This window comes from Ursus americanus, chromosome 16 (assembly GCF_024610735.1).
Source record: "Ursus americanus isolate L20-20 chromosome 16, mUrsAme1.1.p, whole genome shotgun sequence".
In the NCBI taxonomy this organism is placed as follows: Eukaryota; Metazoa; Chordata; class Mammalia; order Carnivora; family Ursidae; genus Ursus; species Ursus americanus.
In genome coordinates, this window is record NC_142142.1 from 29,545,390 (window position 1) to 29,563,889 (window position 18,500).

The following is an 18,500-nucleotide window of genomic DNA, read 5'->3' on the forward strand; positions in this document are numbered from 1 at the left end:
AAATACCTCTTTAAAGGAGAATACAGGAGGGAGGGAAAAAGATGGCGGAGGAGCAGAGGACCCTTTTTTTCAGCTGGTCCCCTGAATCGAGCTGGATATCTACCAGACCATCCTGAACACCCACAAAATCAGCCTGAGACATAGGAAGATACACCTGGATCTTTACAAATGAACATCTCCAGCGCTGAGTATTGAGGTACTGAAGCGGGGAGCCGTGAATCCGTGCTCAGATATGGGAAGATAAACGGAAGTGGGGGGAGCTCCGATAAAATGCCACAGGGTTGCAGATTGGATAAAAAGACATGACCCATCCATTTGCTTTCTACAAGAAACTCATTTTGAACCTAAAGATACATCCAGACTGAAGGAAAAGGGATGGAAAACCATTTTTCGTGCCAATGGACCTCAAAAGAAAGCTGGGGTAGCAATTCTCATATCAGACAGATTAGATTTTAAACTAAAGATTGTAGTTAGAGATACAGAAGAACACTATATTATTCTTAAAGGATGTATCCAACAAGTGGATATGACAATTATAAATATCTATGCCCCCAACAGGGGAGGAGCAAGATACACAAGCCAAATCTTAACCAGAATAAAGAGACATATAGGTAATAATACGTTAATAGTGGGGGACCTCAATACTCTGCTCTTAGCAATAGACAGATCACCTAAGCAGAAAATCAACAAAGAAACAAGAGCTTTGAATGACATACTGGACCAGATGGACCTCATAGATATATACAGAACACTACACCCCAGAAAAACAGAATATTCATTCTTTTCGAATGCGCATGGAACTTTCTCCAGAATAGACCATATACTGGGTCACAAAACAGGTCTCAACCGATACCAAAAGACTGAGATTATTCCCTGCTTATTGTCAGACCACAATGCTTTGAAACTGGAACTCAATCACAAGGAAAAATTTGGAAGAAACTCAAACACTTGGAAACTAAGAACCATCGTGCTCAAGAATGATTGGGCAAACCAGGTAATTAAGAAAGAGATTAAACAATTTCTGGAGACCAACAAAAATGAAAACGCATCGGTCCAAAACCTATGGGGCACTGCAAAGGCAGTCCAAAGGGGAAAATGCATAGCCATCCAGGCCTCACTCAAAAGAATGGAAAAACCTAAAATGCAGTTTTTATATTCTCACCTCAAGAAGCTGGAGCTGGAACAGAAGAACAGGCCTAACCCACCCAGGAGAAGGCAGGTGATCAATGAATTAGAAACCAGGAGCACAGTGGAGCAGATCAACAGAACTAGAAGCTGGTTCTTTGAAAGAATAAATAAGATGGATAAGCCACTGGCCAGACATATTCAAAAGAATAGAGAAAGGACCCAAATTAATAAAATTATGAATGAAAGGGGAGAGATCATGAACAACACCAATGAAATAGGAAGGATCATTAGAAACTTTTATCAGCAGCTTTATGCCAATAAATTAAACAACCTGGAAGAAATGGATGACTTCCTGGAAACCTATAAACTACCAAGACTGAAACAGGAAGAAATTGATTATTTAAACAGACCGATTAATTAGGAAGAGATTGAAGCAGTGATCAGAAAACCTCCCCAGGGCCTGACGGATTCCCCAGGGAATTCTACCAAACATTCAAAGAAGAAATAATACCTATTCTTCTGAAGCTGTTTCAAAAAATAGAAACAGAAGGAAAACTACCAAACTCATTCTATGGGGCCAGTATTACCTTGATCCCCAAACCAGGCAAAGACCCCATCAAAAAGGAGAATTACAGAACAATATCCCTGAGGAATAGGAATGCCAAAATTCTCAACAAGATCCTAGCTAATAGGATCCACCAGTACATTAAAAGGATTATCCATCATGATCAAGTGGGATTCATCCCTGGGATGCAAGGGTGGTTGAACATTCGCAAATCAATCAGTGTGATAGATCATATCAACAAGAGTCAAGAACCATACAATCCTCTCAACTGATGCAGAAAAAGCATTTGACAAAATACAGCATCCTTTCCTGATTAAAACCCTTCAGAGTGTAGGGATAGAGCGTACATTCCTCAATTTCATTAAAAACCATCTATGAAAAGCTTATAGCGGATATCATTCTCAATGGGGAAAAGCTGGAAGCCTTTCCCTTAAGATCAGGAACACGACAAGGATGCCCGATCTCGCCATTATTATTCAACATAGTACTAGAAGTCCTTGCAACAGCAATCAGACAACAAAAAGGGATAAAAGGTATTCCAATCGGCAAAGAAGAAGTCAAACTGTCTCTCTTCGCAGATGACATGATACTGTATATGGAAAACCCGAAAGACTCTACCCCCAAATTACTAGAACTTATAGAGCAATTCAGTAATGTGGCGAGATACAAAGTCAATGCTCAGAAATTAGTTGCATTTCTATACATGAACAATGAGACTGAAGAAAGAGAAATTAGGGAATCCATTCCATTTACAATAGCACCAAAAACCATACATTACCTTGGAATTAACTTAACCAGAGAGGTAAAGGATCTATATTCTAGAAACTACAGATCACTCTTGAAAGACATTGAAGAAGACACAAAAAGATGGAAAAATATTCCATGCTCATGGATCGGAAGAATTAACATAGTTAAAATGTCCATGCTACCCAGAGCAATCTACACTTTCAATGCCATCCCGATCAAAATACCAATGACATTTTTCAAAGAACTGGAACAAATAGTCCTTAAATTTGTATGGAACCAGAAAAGGCCCCGAATCGCCAAGGAACTGTTGAAAAGGAAAAACAAAGCTGGGGGCATCACAATGCCAGATTTCGAGCTGTACTACAAGGCTGTGATCACAGAGACAGCATGGTACTGGCACAAAAACAGACACATAGACCAATGGAACAGAATAGGGAACCCAGAAATGCACCCGTGGCTCTTTGGGCAACTAATCTTTGACAAAGCAGGAAAAAACATCCAGTGGAAAAAAGACAGTCTCCAATAAATGGTGCTGGGAAAATTGGACAGGTAAATGTGAAAGAATGAAACTTGACCACTCTCTCACACAAAGATAAACTCCAAATGGATGAAAGACCACTTTCTCATACAAAGATAAACTCCAAATGGATGAAAGACTTCGATGTGAGACAGGAATGCATCAAAATCATAGAGGAGAACATAGGCTGCAACCTCTTTGACACCTGCCACAGCACCTTTTTTCATGACACATCTCCAAAGGTAAGAGAAACAAAAGAAAAAATGAACTTGTGGGCCTTCATCAAGATAAAAAACTTTTGCACAGCCAAGGAAACAGTCAAAGAAACTATGAGGCAGGCCACAGGATGGGAGAAGATTTTGCAAATGACACTACAGATAAAAGACTGGTATCCAAGATCTACAAAGAACTTCTCAAACTCAATACACAAGACACAAATAATCAAATCAAAAAATGGGCAGAAGATATGAACAGACACTTTTCCAATGAAGGCATACAAATGGCTAACAGACACATGAAAAAATGTTCAAAATCATTAGCCATCAGGGAAATTCAAATCAAAACCACTTTTGAGATACCACCTTACACCAGCTAGAATGTCAAAAATTAACAAGGCAGGAAACAACAAATGTTGAAGAGGATGTGATGAAAGGGGATCCCTCTTACACTGTTGGTGGGAATGCAAGTTGGTACAGCCACTTTGCAAAATAGTGTGGAGGTCCCTTCAAAAGTTAAAAATAGAGCTACCCTATGACCCAGCCATTGCACTACTGGGCGTTTACCCCAAAGATACAGACGTAGTGAAGAGAAGGGCCATATGCACCCCAATGTTCATAGCAGCATTGTCCGCAATAGCTAAATTGTGGAAGGAGCCGAGATGCCCTTCAACAGATGACTGGATTAAGAAGATGTGGTCCATATATACAATGGAATATTACTCAGCCATCAGAAAGAACGATTACACAACATTTGCAGCAACATGGACGGGATTGGAGGAGATTATGCTAAGTGAAATAAGTCAAGCAGAGAAAGACAATTATAATACAGTTTCACTCATTTATGGAACATAAGAAATTGCAGGAAGATCGGTAGGAGAAGGAAGGGAGAAGGAAGGGAAGAATGAAGGGGGGGTAAACAGAAGGGGCAGTGAACCATGAGAGACTATGGACTCTGGGAAACAAACTGAGGGCTTCAGAGGGGAGGGGAGTGGGGGACTGGTATAGGCCGGTGATGGGTATTAAGGTGGGCACATATTGTATGGTGTACTGGGTGTTATACGCAAATAATGAATCATGGAACATTACATCAAAAACTAAGGATATACTGTATGGTGACTAACATAATAAAAAATTATAAAAAAAAGGAAAATAAAGGAGAGTACATTCTTCCCTTTGATTTCAGATTTTTATAACAATTCTGTGAACCAGGATACTGATTTTTCTTTTTTTAGGAACAATGTACTTTTAAATAAAGAGGATAGTTGTAGAATGTACGTGGAGTTCTTGATTACCTCCTTTGCTTCTTCATCTGTCAAATGTAGTTAACAAAACCCAGATACAATATGTGCATGTGTGTGTGCAGAGAGGCTGCTGACATGTATTGGCGCATAATAGGTACTCAATAAAGGGTTTTTTTTTTAAACTATAATTTGATTTCTTTCAATTCTTTCTTTTTCTGATTATATGAATTGTTGGGGGCCATAAAATTTTAAATATGTATATTTTCTTAATTCCAGTTAATTTAATAGCTTTATTTTCTGTAGAATGAAAGAGAAAAGTTTTAAGTATCTTATTTAGGTAACCCTGTATGTGAAGTTGTAGACTAATTATAGCTAATATTGAAGGATCAAATGAGAGCTGAATAATTGATGTGTTTTTAAAAACTTTTAAAAAGTATTTCTTGCCTCTTGGTTTTGCCATCTGTTACTCCCTTGCTTTTCTAATATGTGTTAGATTAGCGACATTCCATTAGTGCTATAATGTAGGAGGGAAAACTTTAAGTATATAAATGATAAATATATGTATAGTGTTCTTGCGGATACTGGGTACCCGCTCCCTGAAATTTCTTTATGTAGATGAATGGCAGCAAAATCAATCATCCAGTCAATCTGAATGAAACTTTTGTTTTTGTTTTTAAGACAGGGGACATTTGCAGTCTTACTGTGTCCTTCCTTCCCATTGAAGATATTTAACACAGATCCAGCAATCTATCAGTGTTTAATGATTTAAGAAATCTTTCCGTATATAAATGAGCATCAACATAAACACAGATCCCTACATTAAAGTAGCTCATCCTAAAAGCCTGCTCACTACAGGTAGACAGTAACTATTCCAGGAACTTAAGAGACAGATAGTGGAGATAAGAGAGGTTAAATAAGATGGCTTTTATTTCAGTATTTTTTAATATTTTAGGTGGTAATTTGTCTTATGTTCTATTTCACATGTAGGGAATTCCGAATGAGAGCTGGAGAATAACAAAGATAAATGAACGCTATGAGCTCTGTGATACATATCCTGCCCTTTTGGTTGTGCCAGCAAATATTCCTGATGAAGAATTAAAGAGAGTGGCATCCTTCAGATCAAGGGGCCGTATCCCAGTAAGTGTGAAGCTATGATGAGACTTTGCAAATGCTTTTGTACTCTATGCAATGCTGAGATTAATGAATGGGAGAATGGATGCAGGATAAAAATAGCTACAGCAACATGTCTTTTATGGGGATTTTAGAGAATGAGTTATTTAGTAAAATTAAAACTGGAGGCAAGATTTAAATTAAAAGAGTTTCTGTAGAGTCTGACATGGGTAGGAGAGAACTGCACAGAATTGTGATACTTAACTTGAAAACAAAGTTGGCTCTTTATTGTTCACTGTTTCTTTGTTTTATTATATATTCTTTAATCATGGTGGTAAATGCTCTTTTCCTTTAAATCCTAGAAAGAAGAAAACTTTACAAATTTATGATCAATTACCATGTTTTAGAAAGATCAGCTCAAATAATTTTAGGCACAAAATTCATAGGTTTTGAAGACTTTACAGTTGGATAGTTTGCTGCTTTAGTAATAAAACTTTAAGGGGTTTACTTAAGACAACACTTCTGAATAATCATGACTTCCATAAATCAATACCTGATTAAAGGATTAGACCAAATTTTCCATAAGCCAGAGTTAGCTTGAAAGAAAGGTGATGATTTTTATAGGAGTCTTTAGTTAGCCTTTCATGGTTAGGCTTTGGAACCAGTCAGAAAGCAGAAATTTATAGAGTAATGTTTTTGAGAAGAATTCTAAACAGAGAAATATATAAAGAGTGTGTCACTATTTTCCCCCATTAAGGTTTTATCATGGATTCATCCTGAAAGTCAAGCCACTATCACTCGGTGTAGCCAGCCAATGGTAGGAGTGAGTGGAAAGCGAAGCAAAGAAGATGAAAAATACCTTCAAGCTATCATGGACTCCAATGCCCAATCTCATAAAATCTTTATATTTGATGCCCGGCCAAGTGTCAATGCTGTTGCCAATAAGGTGAGATTGTGTTTCAGTAATTAAGATTACAATTATGTTTCATGAATTGGCCGGGTTTGGTGGGAGCCACAAAGAGTAGTAGAAAGATTTCAGACTCTCAGTGACAAAGACGTAGATTCTAATACCGGCTGTCCTCCTTGATGGTATGACTTTGAGTTAGTTATTCAATTTCTGTCTTTTTTTCTTTTAAGATTGATTGATTTTAGAGAGCAAGAGTGAGGGACAGAGAGAGAATCTCGAACAGACTCCCCACTGAGTGCGGAGCCTGACATGGGGCTTGATCTCATGCCCCTGAGATCATGACCTGAGCCAAAACCAAGAGTCGGACCCTTAACTGACTGAGCCACCCAGGTGCCCTTAGTTAGTTGATCTTTTAATTTTGTATTTGTTCACTTTTTGTTGAAGTACAATTGAGATACAACATTGTATTAGTTACAGGTTTACCACATATTTCAGTATTTGTATAGATTATGAAATGATCACCACATCAAGTCTGTTTACTATCTGTCACCATACCGATTTATAACATACTGTCCTTATAATGAAAACTTTTAAGATTTACCTTCTTAGCAGCTTTCAAATTCACAATAACTATATTATTGTAGTCCCCATGTAGTATGTTACATTCTCATGACATTTATTTTATAACTGGAAATTTGTGCCTCCTTATCTCCACCAATTTTGTTCCCTGACAAACCCTTCAACCACCAATCTGTTCTCTGTTTCTATGAGTCTTGTTTGTTTGTTCATTTGTTTTGTTTTTTAGATTCCATATATAAGTGAAATGATACAAAATTTGTCTTTCTCTGACTTATTTCACTTAGCATGATACTCTTGAGGTCCATTTATATTGTCATAAATGGCAAGATTTAATTTCTTTTTATGGCTGAGTAGTATTCCATTTTGTGTACACACACACACATGTACACAATCTTCTTTATCATCCACTGATGGACATATAGGTTCTTTCCATATCTTGGCTATGATAAACAATGCTGCAGTGAACATAGCATGCACAGATCTTTTGAGATTAGTGGTGTTGTTTTCTTTCAGTAAATACCCAGAAGTAGAATTGCTGGATTGCATAGTGTTTCTAGTTTTAAGTTTTTGAGGAACCTTCATAGTGTTTTCCATCATGTTTATTTTTTTGATAATAGCCATTTTGACAGATATGCGGTTGTATCTCATTGTGGTTATAATTTGAATTTCCTGATGATTAGTGATGTTGAGCATCTTTTCATGTGCCTGTTGGCCATCTGTTGTCTTCTTTGGAGAAATGTCTATTCAAATCCTCTGCCTGTTTTTCAATTGGATTATTTTTTGTTATTGTTATTGAGTTGTATGGGTTCATTATGTATTTTGGATATTAACCTCTTATCTGATATATGATTTGCAAATATCTTCTCTCATTCACTAGTGAGAAGCTCCCTTTGCTATGCAGAAACTTTTTAGTTTGATGTAGTTCCATTTGTTTATTTTTGCTTTTGTTGCCATTGCTTCTGGAGTAGGAGCCAAAAAGAGATCACTAAGACCAATGTCATGAAGCTTATCACTTTAGTTTTCTTCTAAGAAATTTTTGGTTTCTGGTCTTAGAGTCAAGTCTTTCATCTATTATCAAGTGGATTTTTGTGTATGGTGTAAGAAAGTAGTTCAGTTTCATTCTTTGCATGTGGCTGTCCAGTTTTCTGAGCAAAGTTACTGAAAGAGACTGTCCTTTCCCTTTTCATATCCCTGCCTCCTTTGTTGTGTATTAACTGACCGTGTATACATGGGGTTCATTTCTGGGCTCTGTGTTCTGTTCTGTTGTTCTGTATATCTGTTTTCATGCCAATACCAAACTGTTTTGATTATTATAGCTTTGTAGTATAGCTTAAAATCAGCATGATGCCTCCAGCTTTGTTCTTCTTTCTCAGGATAATGGATATTTTGTGGTTCCATACAAATTTTAGGATTGTTCTATGTCTGTGAAAAATGCCATTGGAATTTTGATAGGGATGGCATTGAATCTGTAGATTGCTTTGGGAAATACATTTTTCAAATTAATTTTTCAAGTCCATGAGCTTGTAGTAGCTTTCCATTTATTTGTGTCTTCTTCAGTTTCTTTCATCAGTGTCTTATAGTTTGCAGTGTAAAGGTTTTTCACCTTAAATTTAGTTCTAAGTATTTTATTTTTTTCAATGCAGTTATAAAGGGGATTGTTTTCTTAATTCTCTGATAGTTCATTGTTAATGTATTAACATGTAATAGATTTTATATATTGATTTTGTACGCCACAACTTCACTGAATTCATTTATTAGTTCTAATAGTTTTTTGGGTAGAGTCTTTAGGGTTTTCTCTGTATAAAATTATGTCCACAAAAAGTGACAAGTTGACTTCTTCCTTTCCAATTTCGATGGCTTTTATTTCTTTTTCTGATTAATTGCTCTGGCTAGGACTTCCAATACTGTGTTGCATAAAAGTGGTGAGAGTGCATATCCTTGTCTTGTTTCTGAATCTAAAAGAAAAACTTTCAACTTTTCACTATTAAGTATGATAGTTGTGGGCTTGTTATACATGGCCTTTATTACTTTTTTGAGTCGTTGTCATGAATGTATGTTGAATTTTGTCAAATGCTTTTTCTGCATCTTTTGAGATGATTATGATTTTTATTCTTAATTTTGTCAATGTGTTATATTACATTGAGTGTTCTGTAGATGTTGAACCATCCTTACATCCCTGGAATAAATCCTACTTGATCATGGTGTATGATCTTTTAAAATATTGTTGATTTGGTAATATTCTGTTGAGGATTTTTATATCTGTGTTCATTATGGATACTAGCCTGTAATTAATTAATTAATTAATCTTTTCTTTTCTTTTCTTTTCTTTTCTTTTCTTTTCTTTTCTTTTCTTTCTTTTGTCATCCGTTTTTGGTGTCAGGGTAATGCTGGTCTCATAAAATTGGTTTGGTATTGTTCCTGCCTCTTCAGTTTTGTAAGTGTTTGAAAAGGATAGGTAATTAAATCTTTGTATATTTGGTAGAATTTACTGGTGAAGCTGTCCAGTACTGGACTTTTGTTTGTTGGGGAGTTTTTGATTACTGATACACTTTCTTTACTAGTAATCCATCTATCCAGATTTTCTGTTTTCTTCCTGATTCAGGCTTGGAAGAGTCTGTTTCTAGGAATTTATCCTTTTTTTTTTTTTCTAGGTTGTCTGGTTTATTGCTATGTAATAATAGTTCATAGTAGTAGTCTCTTATGATCCTTTGTATTTCTTTGGTATCAGTCGGGACTTAACCTCTTTTACTTTTGATTTTATTTATTTGAGCCCTCCCTCTTTTTTCTTAGCGTGTCTACTAAAGGTTCATTGATTTTATTAATCTGGCTTAGTTTCATTGATCTTTTCTATTATGTTTTTAGTGTCTGTTTCATTTTTCCACTCTGATCTTTATTAGTTTCCTCTTCTGATTTTGGGCTTACTTTATTTAGGTATAGAGTTAGATTGCTTATTTAATATTTTCTTATTTCTTCAGTTAGGCCTGTATTGCTAGGAATTTGCCTCTTAAGATTGTTTTTGCTGCATCCTATAGATTATGGTGTGTTATATTTCCATTTCATTTGTCTCAAGGTATTTTACATTTCTTCTTTGATTTCTTTGTTGACCCATTGGTTGTTCAGTACCATGTTTTTGCTTTGTGGTTACCCTGAGGCTCATATATTACGACCTTTATACGTAACAGTCTATGTTAAGATGATAGCAGGTTAAGTTTGAATGCATTTTAAAACTATACTTTTACTCCCCCTGACACATTTTATGTTTTTGATGTCACATTTACAACTTTTTATTTTGTGTATCCTTTAATTGTTTATTGTGGTTATAGTTATTTTCACTATTTTTTTAACCTTCATGCTAACTTTGTAAATTATTAATGCACTATGTTTATTATAGATTTGTCTTTACAAGTGAAATTTTTACTTTCATATTTTTTTGTTATTAATTAGTACCCTTTCTTTTCTGCTTAAAGAAGTCCCTTTAACATTTTTTGTAAGTCTGATAAACTCTTTTAGCTTTTGTTTGTCTGGAAAGCTCTTAATCTCTTCTTTATAATATTGTCAGAAAGAATATTCTTGGTAGGAAGGGTTTCCTTTCAGTACTTTGAATATATCATGCCACTCTCTTCTGGCCTACACAGTTTCTGCTAAAAATACTGCTGATTGTCTTATAGAGGTTTCTTTGTATATAACAAGTTGTTTTTCTCTTGCTATCTTTAAGATTCTCTCCTTATCCTTAACTTTCGACATTTTAATTATAATGTGACTTGGTATGGCTCTTTTGGGGTTTATCTTATTTGCAACTCTCTGGACTTCCTGGACTGAAATGTCTATTTCTTTCTCTAGGGAAGTTTTCAGCCATTATTTCTTCAAATAAGTTTTCTGTCCCTTTCTGTTGCTCTTCTCCTGGTGCCCCTATAATGCAAACGCCACTTTAGTTTATGTTGACTGATAGGTCCCTTAAGTTATGTTCACATTTTAAAAGTTCTTTTTTGTTTTTCCTTCTCTTTTTGGATGAATTCCACTTCCTTGTCTTCCAGATCACTGATTTTGTCTTCTGTTTTATCTGGTCTGATGTTGAACCACTCTTGCATTTTTCAGTTTAATTATTGTATTCTTAGGTTATGTGACTTCTGTTTGGTTCTTTCTAAAATTTTCTATATTTTTGTTGAAGTTCTTATTGTGTTCATCCATTCTTCAAGTTTGGTGAACACCTTACTGTGTTCATCCATTCTTCAAGTTTGGTGAACACTTTTATGACCATTACTTTGAACTCTTTATCTGGTAAATTATTTATCTCCATTTCGTTAAGGCTTTTTTTCTGGTGTTTTAGTTTGTTTTTTCATGTGGAACATATTTTTCTTTTTCCTCATTTTGCCTGAGTCTCTGTATTTCTGTGTATTAGGTGAAAAAACAGCTATGTTTCCTAGTCTTGCAGGAGTGGCGTTGTTTGGGAGATGAGTCTTATCATTTAAGCTTGGGCTAGTTTTTGGTTGTTTTTCAAATCTTTTTGATTGTCTAAGCAGCCTGGTGTTTTTTTGGTAGGTCCCAGTTGTTGAGGGTGTACCAAGACCTTGAGTATTACAGGGGGAGAGATCTTAGTCATCTCCATGTTTCAGGCTGATTGGAAGCTAGACCCTCAGGCAGCATCTTTTAAGATAGGCAAATATATACAGTCATATGGGACTGCAGTTATAGACCTTGCTGGCCTCCAGACCAAGTGATCTGGAGGTGTGCCCTTAGTGACAATTGCAAAATTTGAGGCTTTGGACAAGTATATAGGCTTTTTTTTTTGTGGAGCTACTGGTGAGCTATAGCAGGGCATAGTGAGAGCTCATAGATAGATAGTATCCCTCACCTTGTATTTTCTGAGAGCATTTCCATAGCCTCTAGATGTGTTACAAATCTGATGCCTTTCCCTGAGGCTGAAGCTCTAGATCTAGTAGGTAGGCCGTTTTCAGAGGAAGACTGAGATGTATTTAAGTCTACTGACTGTACAATGCTCCGAGGCTGGTAGTCTACCAAGATATGCATCTCCAAATGTTTCAGACCCATAGAGCCCAGAAACACAATCCCCCTTGGCCACCAGAGTCGTGCACTCAGTGGGTGTCCCCTACGTGGGCTTCACATGCACCAGCTGGCTTTGATGGAGCCAAAGTGAAGTGGCATGTGGGGATGGGGTATTTAATCTTTTTAGACCTTCATTTGCTCATTTGTAAAATGAGAACAATAATAGCTAACAGGGTTGTTTTGGGGGCAAAACTCATCTAATAAAAAGTAGTGCATAACCCTATGCTCATGTACATAATAAATAAGTATTCAGCAATTATTAGTTTTCTTCTCCCTTCTCCTGACTTGACAGCTAACTGAGCTTATGACTCAGGAATTGGAAATTGGAAATAGGAATTGGAAAGCAGTATTCTCAGTGACCAGGGGTGCCTTCTTCTCATTGGCCTCCACCTAATCAAGTTATTCACACTGAAGACTTGCAATTATAGCTAGAGCAGTAGGCCTGGTTTCTGCTGTAGAACAAATATTTACATTGTGGAAATAGAAATTTTTGTCCAGTTACAAAATCTACCATAGGAGAGGGAGAGAGAAGAGATATAATTTAGCTTTAGTAAGTTACCTTTTTAACCCCCAGAAGCAATGTCTGTATTATAGAATCAGCTAATGCAGATAAGCGAAAAGAAGAACATATTTTAAAACACTCTAAATCCTGTAACACCACTAAACTTTGGTTGTTCTTCCAGACCTATGAATATATGCATGCACATGTATATTTGAAGCAGTGGGATAATTGTAGCTTCCTTTTTAAAACATTGACCCTGTATCTTTCAGTGCCAATGAACATCTATATACAACATTATTTTAATGGTACAATAACTAATAATATCAACTGTTATTGGATATTTAGGTTATTTCTGGGTTTTTTGCTTTTATAAACAATGCTGGGATGATCATCCTTTTAATTAAATTACGGTGCCTGTGCCTAAGTATTTCCATCCTATGTAGTGTTTTGAAGGCATTTTGAGTTCCAGGCATTCTCTATTAAACTGTAAATGTTTCCCCTTAAGGGAGAAATGAGATAATGTGTATGTGAAGCTTGCAACACAGGGACTGGCATATATTTTTCCAGTAAATATTTGTTCCCCTTCTGAAACTTTACTCCGAATTAGCAAGAGCGAGACGTAGTATGTTTTCTAGCATGAGAGGAGAAGGAAAGAAAAATGTAATGTAGAGAAGGTGGTAAGGCAAAGTGTTATATTCCATATCTTATTTTTTAAAGCATTCTGATACATATTTCAGTATGCAAATCCCCTCTTTTTTTGAAGACTGGTATATTTTACTTATTATTACATTTTTCTGGTTACAAGATATGTACTAGACAGTATAGAAAAACTCAGCAGGTATAAATAAAGAAAGGAAATAAAAATCGCCCATATCCACTAATATCTTGCTATATTTTTCTCCATTATTTTTTTGGTGCACTTACATGTTGGTTATTTTGTTTCTTTGTTTTTCTCTTAATACTATAGGAATTATTTCTTCTAATACAATATTCTTGAAAAATAATAGTACTCATTACAGTTGTGTCATTATTCATTTAGTCATTTTTCTATTGGGTGGTTAAGTGTTTAGTATTTTAAATCTAACTGAAATAAATATCTTTTATTGGCATCTTTATTTCCTTAAAAGAGTATCCTAGATACACAAAGACAGTATCAAAATTTAAAATATGTGTTTTTTAAGAGTTTTGTTACATACAGTCAATATTCTTCAGGAAAGTTGATTCAGTTTATCAGCCTGATGTCTTTCCTCCCGGTTTTATTGAGATATAATTGATGTAGAACATTGCATAAGTTTAAGGTGTACAGTATAATGATTTTATATGTGTATATATTATGAAATGGTCACTACAATAAGTTTAGTTAACACCCATCATCTCATATAATTACAAATTTCTTTTTCCTTGTGATGAGAACTTGTAAAGTCTGTTTTCTTAGCAACTTTCAAACATACAATATAGTCTGGTTAACCATAGTCATCACGTTTTACATGTTATCCCTAGAACTTATCTTTTAAGTGGAAGTTTGTACCTTTTGATTACCTTCACCCAACCCCCACATCTATTCCCCCTTTTTAATTTGCAAAAATGTACATCCTTGTTGCAACAAATATTTGTAACCTGAACTCTCAGAACATTTTTATAACTTAATATGAATATGACAGATCCTTTTGCAGTCATGACCCATGTCAAGAATTATAACTTTGGCAGCACTAAGTCTTCCTTGGGCTCCCTGCTTCAATCAAGTTCAACCTCTGAACCTTACTAAAAGTAACTGCTATCCTAACTTTTATAATAATCATCTTGTTGCATTTCCTTATATTTCATTACTGAAGTGTATATCCCTAGACTCTAGTTTAGCCTTGTTTTTTTTTTTTAATATTGTGTTTGATATGTGTTTTAAGTCTCTCTTCATCTGTAATCTTCCCATTGTCCATCACTTTCTTTTCTTGACATTTTATCTGTAGAGTTTTCCATAGTCCCGAGTTTTGCTGTTGCATTATGGTATGGTTCAGCTTTTTTCTGTCCTTTGAATTTCTTTTACATGAGTTTAGAGGTTTGTTCAGATCCAGGTTTGATACCTTTGCAAGGCTATAGGGAACATAAGAGGAGGCACATCATTTGTGGCTGATTCTCTTTTTTGGGGTGTTGGCAGCTGTTAATGCTCAGTGCCTAGACACATTAACTCACTGTGGTTGCAAAATGATGGTGTTATAATTTCATGATTTCTCTTTCAGCTATTGGTTGAACTCTTTCTATAAAGAAACATTTTCTTTTATCTATATTTTGGTTAACCAGCAATTTAGGTCCATTTTTCCAGTGATGAGCTTACTTCCTGTCATCTCATGAAGGTGACTAATTTTTTAAAGTATCATTATGAATGTGTGTATTTAAACATATTCAACATTTTCTAATCCATCACAGATAATATTTTTTTGAAGGTAAAATTTCTCATTTTTGGTCAGAGGGAGGCTTTTCAAGTTATCTCCTGAGTTCTTTTGGCATAACCATAATAATCTTCGCCATCTGGTATAGGGAGATACCCAGACTCATCAGGAAGTCTTGTGCATTGCCTAGCTCCAGACTTGAAACAGCTATTTCTTTTCTTCTTTTTTTTCCTAAGATAGATAGATAGATTTATTTATTTATTTATTTATTTATTTATTTATTTAATTCATTTATTTGAGATAGAGAGTGAGAGAGAGCATGAACAGGGGGAGGGGCAGAGGGAGAGGGAGAAGCAGGCTCCCCACTTAGCCAGGAGCCCAATGTGGGACTCTATCCCAGGACCCTGGGATCATGACCTGAACTGAAGGCAAACGCTTAGCCGACTGAGCCACCCAGATGCCTGAAACAGCTATTTCTCCAAGAAATTTTCATTCCTATTAGTACCAAATGGTGTTGCAAACCATTGTCTGGGGTGCTGAGGATATCTTTGCAGGATTTGTACTGTTTCGAGGTCTTTCCAGTGAATAGTAGTAGGGAATATTTACATATTTTTAAAGATAAAGTACCTCAGGAGTTCCTACTGGTGTTTTCAATTTAAACTCGGTGCTAAACAGTTTTTATATAGCTTCTTCTAAATTACTTGTGTACTCCTTTCTTCCACACCAGCAATCCCGGTTCTCAAAGACCCAGGGGGTGATATGTATGCTCCATAATTACTTGTGTGCTTCATCCTACCAGTCTCAGAATAACAATAATAATACCGCCATCACCAGTACTTACTGGAAAGTTAAGTTTTTCATTTGCTCTCCCCATTCTCCTCCGTTTTTAAAATACATTGTATTATATTAACATTGTCAGCACATACAGCTTTAACGCATTCTCCCTTTTGAACACACACTCTCCCTTTTACCTCTGACTTCGACAAGTAGCTACGTATTTTGTGCTCACAAGCAATTCGTATATGGATGTCTTTCTAGACATTATTATTGCTGTTGTTGCTATTGTCTGAAGTTGTTCTCTAAATATTTCAGCAAGGGCTCATGGGAACAATATTCTGAGTGTTTGTGTGCTAATAGGAGCTTGTGTCCTTTATTAAAGTTTGAAAGTCAGTTTGGCTGGACATAAAACCCTTAGCTTACATGTGATTTTCCTGAGTTTCTTAAATATGTTGCTTATTTTCTTTTGGCATAAAGCTTCAAAGGCTAATGATAAACTAAATTTCTTTACCTTCTAAGTCACTCTTTTTACTTGGATATTCAAAGGACTTTTTTCTTTTCCTTTGAAGTGCACTTATTGCCCGAATATGTCTTCATGCTGGGTGTGCTGGGTCTGTATTCTCAGGTATGCATGTGTGCTGTTTCAATTTGTAATTTCCAATTTAAAAAAATTTTGTGCAGTTTTCTTTAATCATAGTCCTTAGCATTCTGTTTCCTTGTTCTGACTTTCTTCTTCAGGACTGCTGTGTTGGGAACAAACTGAGGGCTTTGGGGGGGTGGGATAGGCTGGTGATGGGTAGTAAGGAGGGCACATATTGCATGGTGCACTGGGTGTTATACGCAGGTAATGAATCATGGAACTTTACATCAAAAACTAGGGATGTACTGTATGGTGACTAACATAATAAAAAATATTATTATTAAAAAAATAAATTGCATGAGAATTCTGTGATTAAAAAAAAGGACTGCTGTGTTGGCTCTTCTTCACCTTTCTTCATCATTTGTCACTTTCTCTTGACTTCTTCTTATGTCTTTCTAATTTCATTTTGGTTTTAAATATTTCCCTTCTCTATTTCTTTTAACTTGATATCTGCTGTATTACTCTTGTGTTTCTTCTTCTTTAGTCTTCCTGATTCTTTCCTTTTATTTCTAATTTGTTCCCAAGTTCTATCACTTCATTTTTGTTTTCTAATTCCAATTTATTTTGTTTTTCATGCCTGGCATTATTTTTTTTGTGTGTCTCTAGCTTGCTTGAAAAAAGATTTCGGTGTTGAGGGGCATTTTCAGTGGATATGTTATGAGCGCTGCTCATTCTCTTTTTAGGATGGCACCTATGGGACTTGACCTTGATCCTTTTCTATTACTCATTTTTTTTTTAAAGATTTTATTTATTTATTTGACAGAGAGAGAGACAGCCAGCGAGAGAGGGAACACAAGCAGGGGGAGTGGGAGAGGAAGAAGCAGGCTCATAGCGGAGGAGCCTGATGTGGGGCTCGATCCCATAACGTTGGAATCACGCCCTGAGCCGAAGGCAGACGCTTAACCGCTGTGCCACCCAGGCGCCCCTCTATTACTCATTTTTAGTTGAAATTAGTTTTCCTGAACCTTCAGGATGGTTGGTTCAGTTAGAAGGCATGGCTCAGGAGTTAGGTGTCCCCAGAAGTTAGAAGAGCTAATTTCACCAAGCTGTCTCTTTTATTGTTTGCATGTAGCATTAAAAAATATGAAGTCTTACACTCTGGCATTTCCTGGCTCTATCCTGTTTCCCCCACTCAACGCCATCCCCCCCATTCCCTTATCTGAAACTTCTCTTCCTTTGTCTTATTTCTCTGGACCTTCTCTTCCTTCATCTCCGTTGACTCTGTCCTGCTCAATTTTGATGATGTGCTTAGCAGAAGCAATCCCTGGCTGGTCTGTTAGGAGAGTTCATAAAGGTTAGACTGCTTTGGCCCCTTTAGATCTACTGTAGATCTGTTAGACTCATGGGTTGTTAGAACGGACAGAACCCTTCCTGGTTTCAGCGGCACTTCTCAGATTGACCCGTTGGGCTTTCCTGTAGTTCCAGAAGATGAAGGCCAACGCAGGAAGCAGAACAAACACTAAAACGTATAAAGCTCTCTCATGGTTCTCCTGTTCTGCAGTCCTTTTGTATCCATTACTTCCTCTGCTTCTTCCCACACATTCACTGACAGCATTCAGATCTTGTGGCTGTGGGTGGTTTTGGCGTTTCACAGAATGCTTTGTCCCCATTTCTGTTTTAAATGATTTGTGTGTTTTTGGTTTTACTACCTAGTTGCTCTATTTTCTTTTAAATGTCAACTTTTTTGAAATATAATACACAAGCCAAAAAATGCACTCTTTTCAAGTATATATTTTAGTGTTTTTAGTACACTCACAAAGTTCTCCAACTGTCTGATTTCAGAGTATTTTCTTTGTTTGTTTTTGTGACTGGTTTTATGTAGTTTCCACTGCCATCTTTCTAGAATTTGTTGCAACCAATTTGAATTGACAGTGTCTCTTACCCCTGACCTGTTCAGTTCCCATGCTCCACAAATAATCTTTGTTAACAGGTACCTACTGAAACACTGTTAACTTTGTACCTGTGCCAATCTCGAATCCAAACTATTTCCCAGACTGTCAGTGTCAGAAACAGACTTTCTGCTTTTTGGTAATTTGTTGTTGGTTTGGAGTTGGTGGGTTTTGTAGTTTTCCATGGTGTCAATCATATCATCACTTAATTTTATACAGCTACAGTGGCTAT

The 18,500-nt window shown here is 36.1% G+C and overlaps 1 protein-coding gene across 3 annotated transcripts in view; it reads left to right on the forward strand.

Moving 5' to 3' along the window:
* Nucleotides 1-18,500, forward strand: part of MTMR2 (myotubularin related protein 2) — a 122,012-nt gene that overhangs the window by 87,282 nt on the left and 16,230 nt on the right. For all 3 annotated transcript variants that reach the window (XM_045790812.2, XM_045790813.2, XM_087868227.1), the window contains 2 exons: nt 5,404-5,553; nt 6,284-6,472. In XM_045790812.2, coding sequence (XP_045646768.1) covers nt 5,404-5,553; nt 6,284-6,472 — 339 coding nt within the window. The remainder of the gene's footprint in view (nt 1-5,403; nt 5,554-6,283; nt 6,473-18,500) is intronic.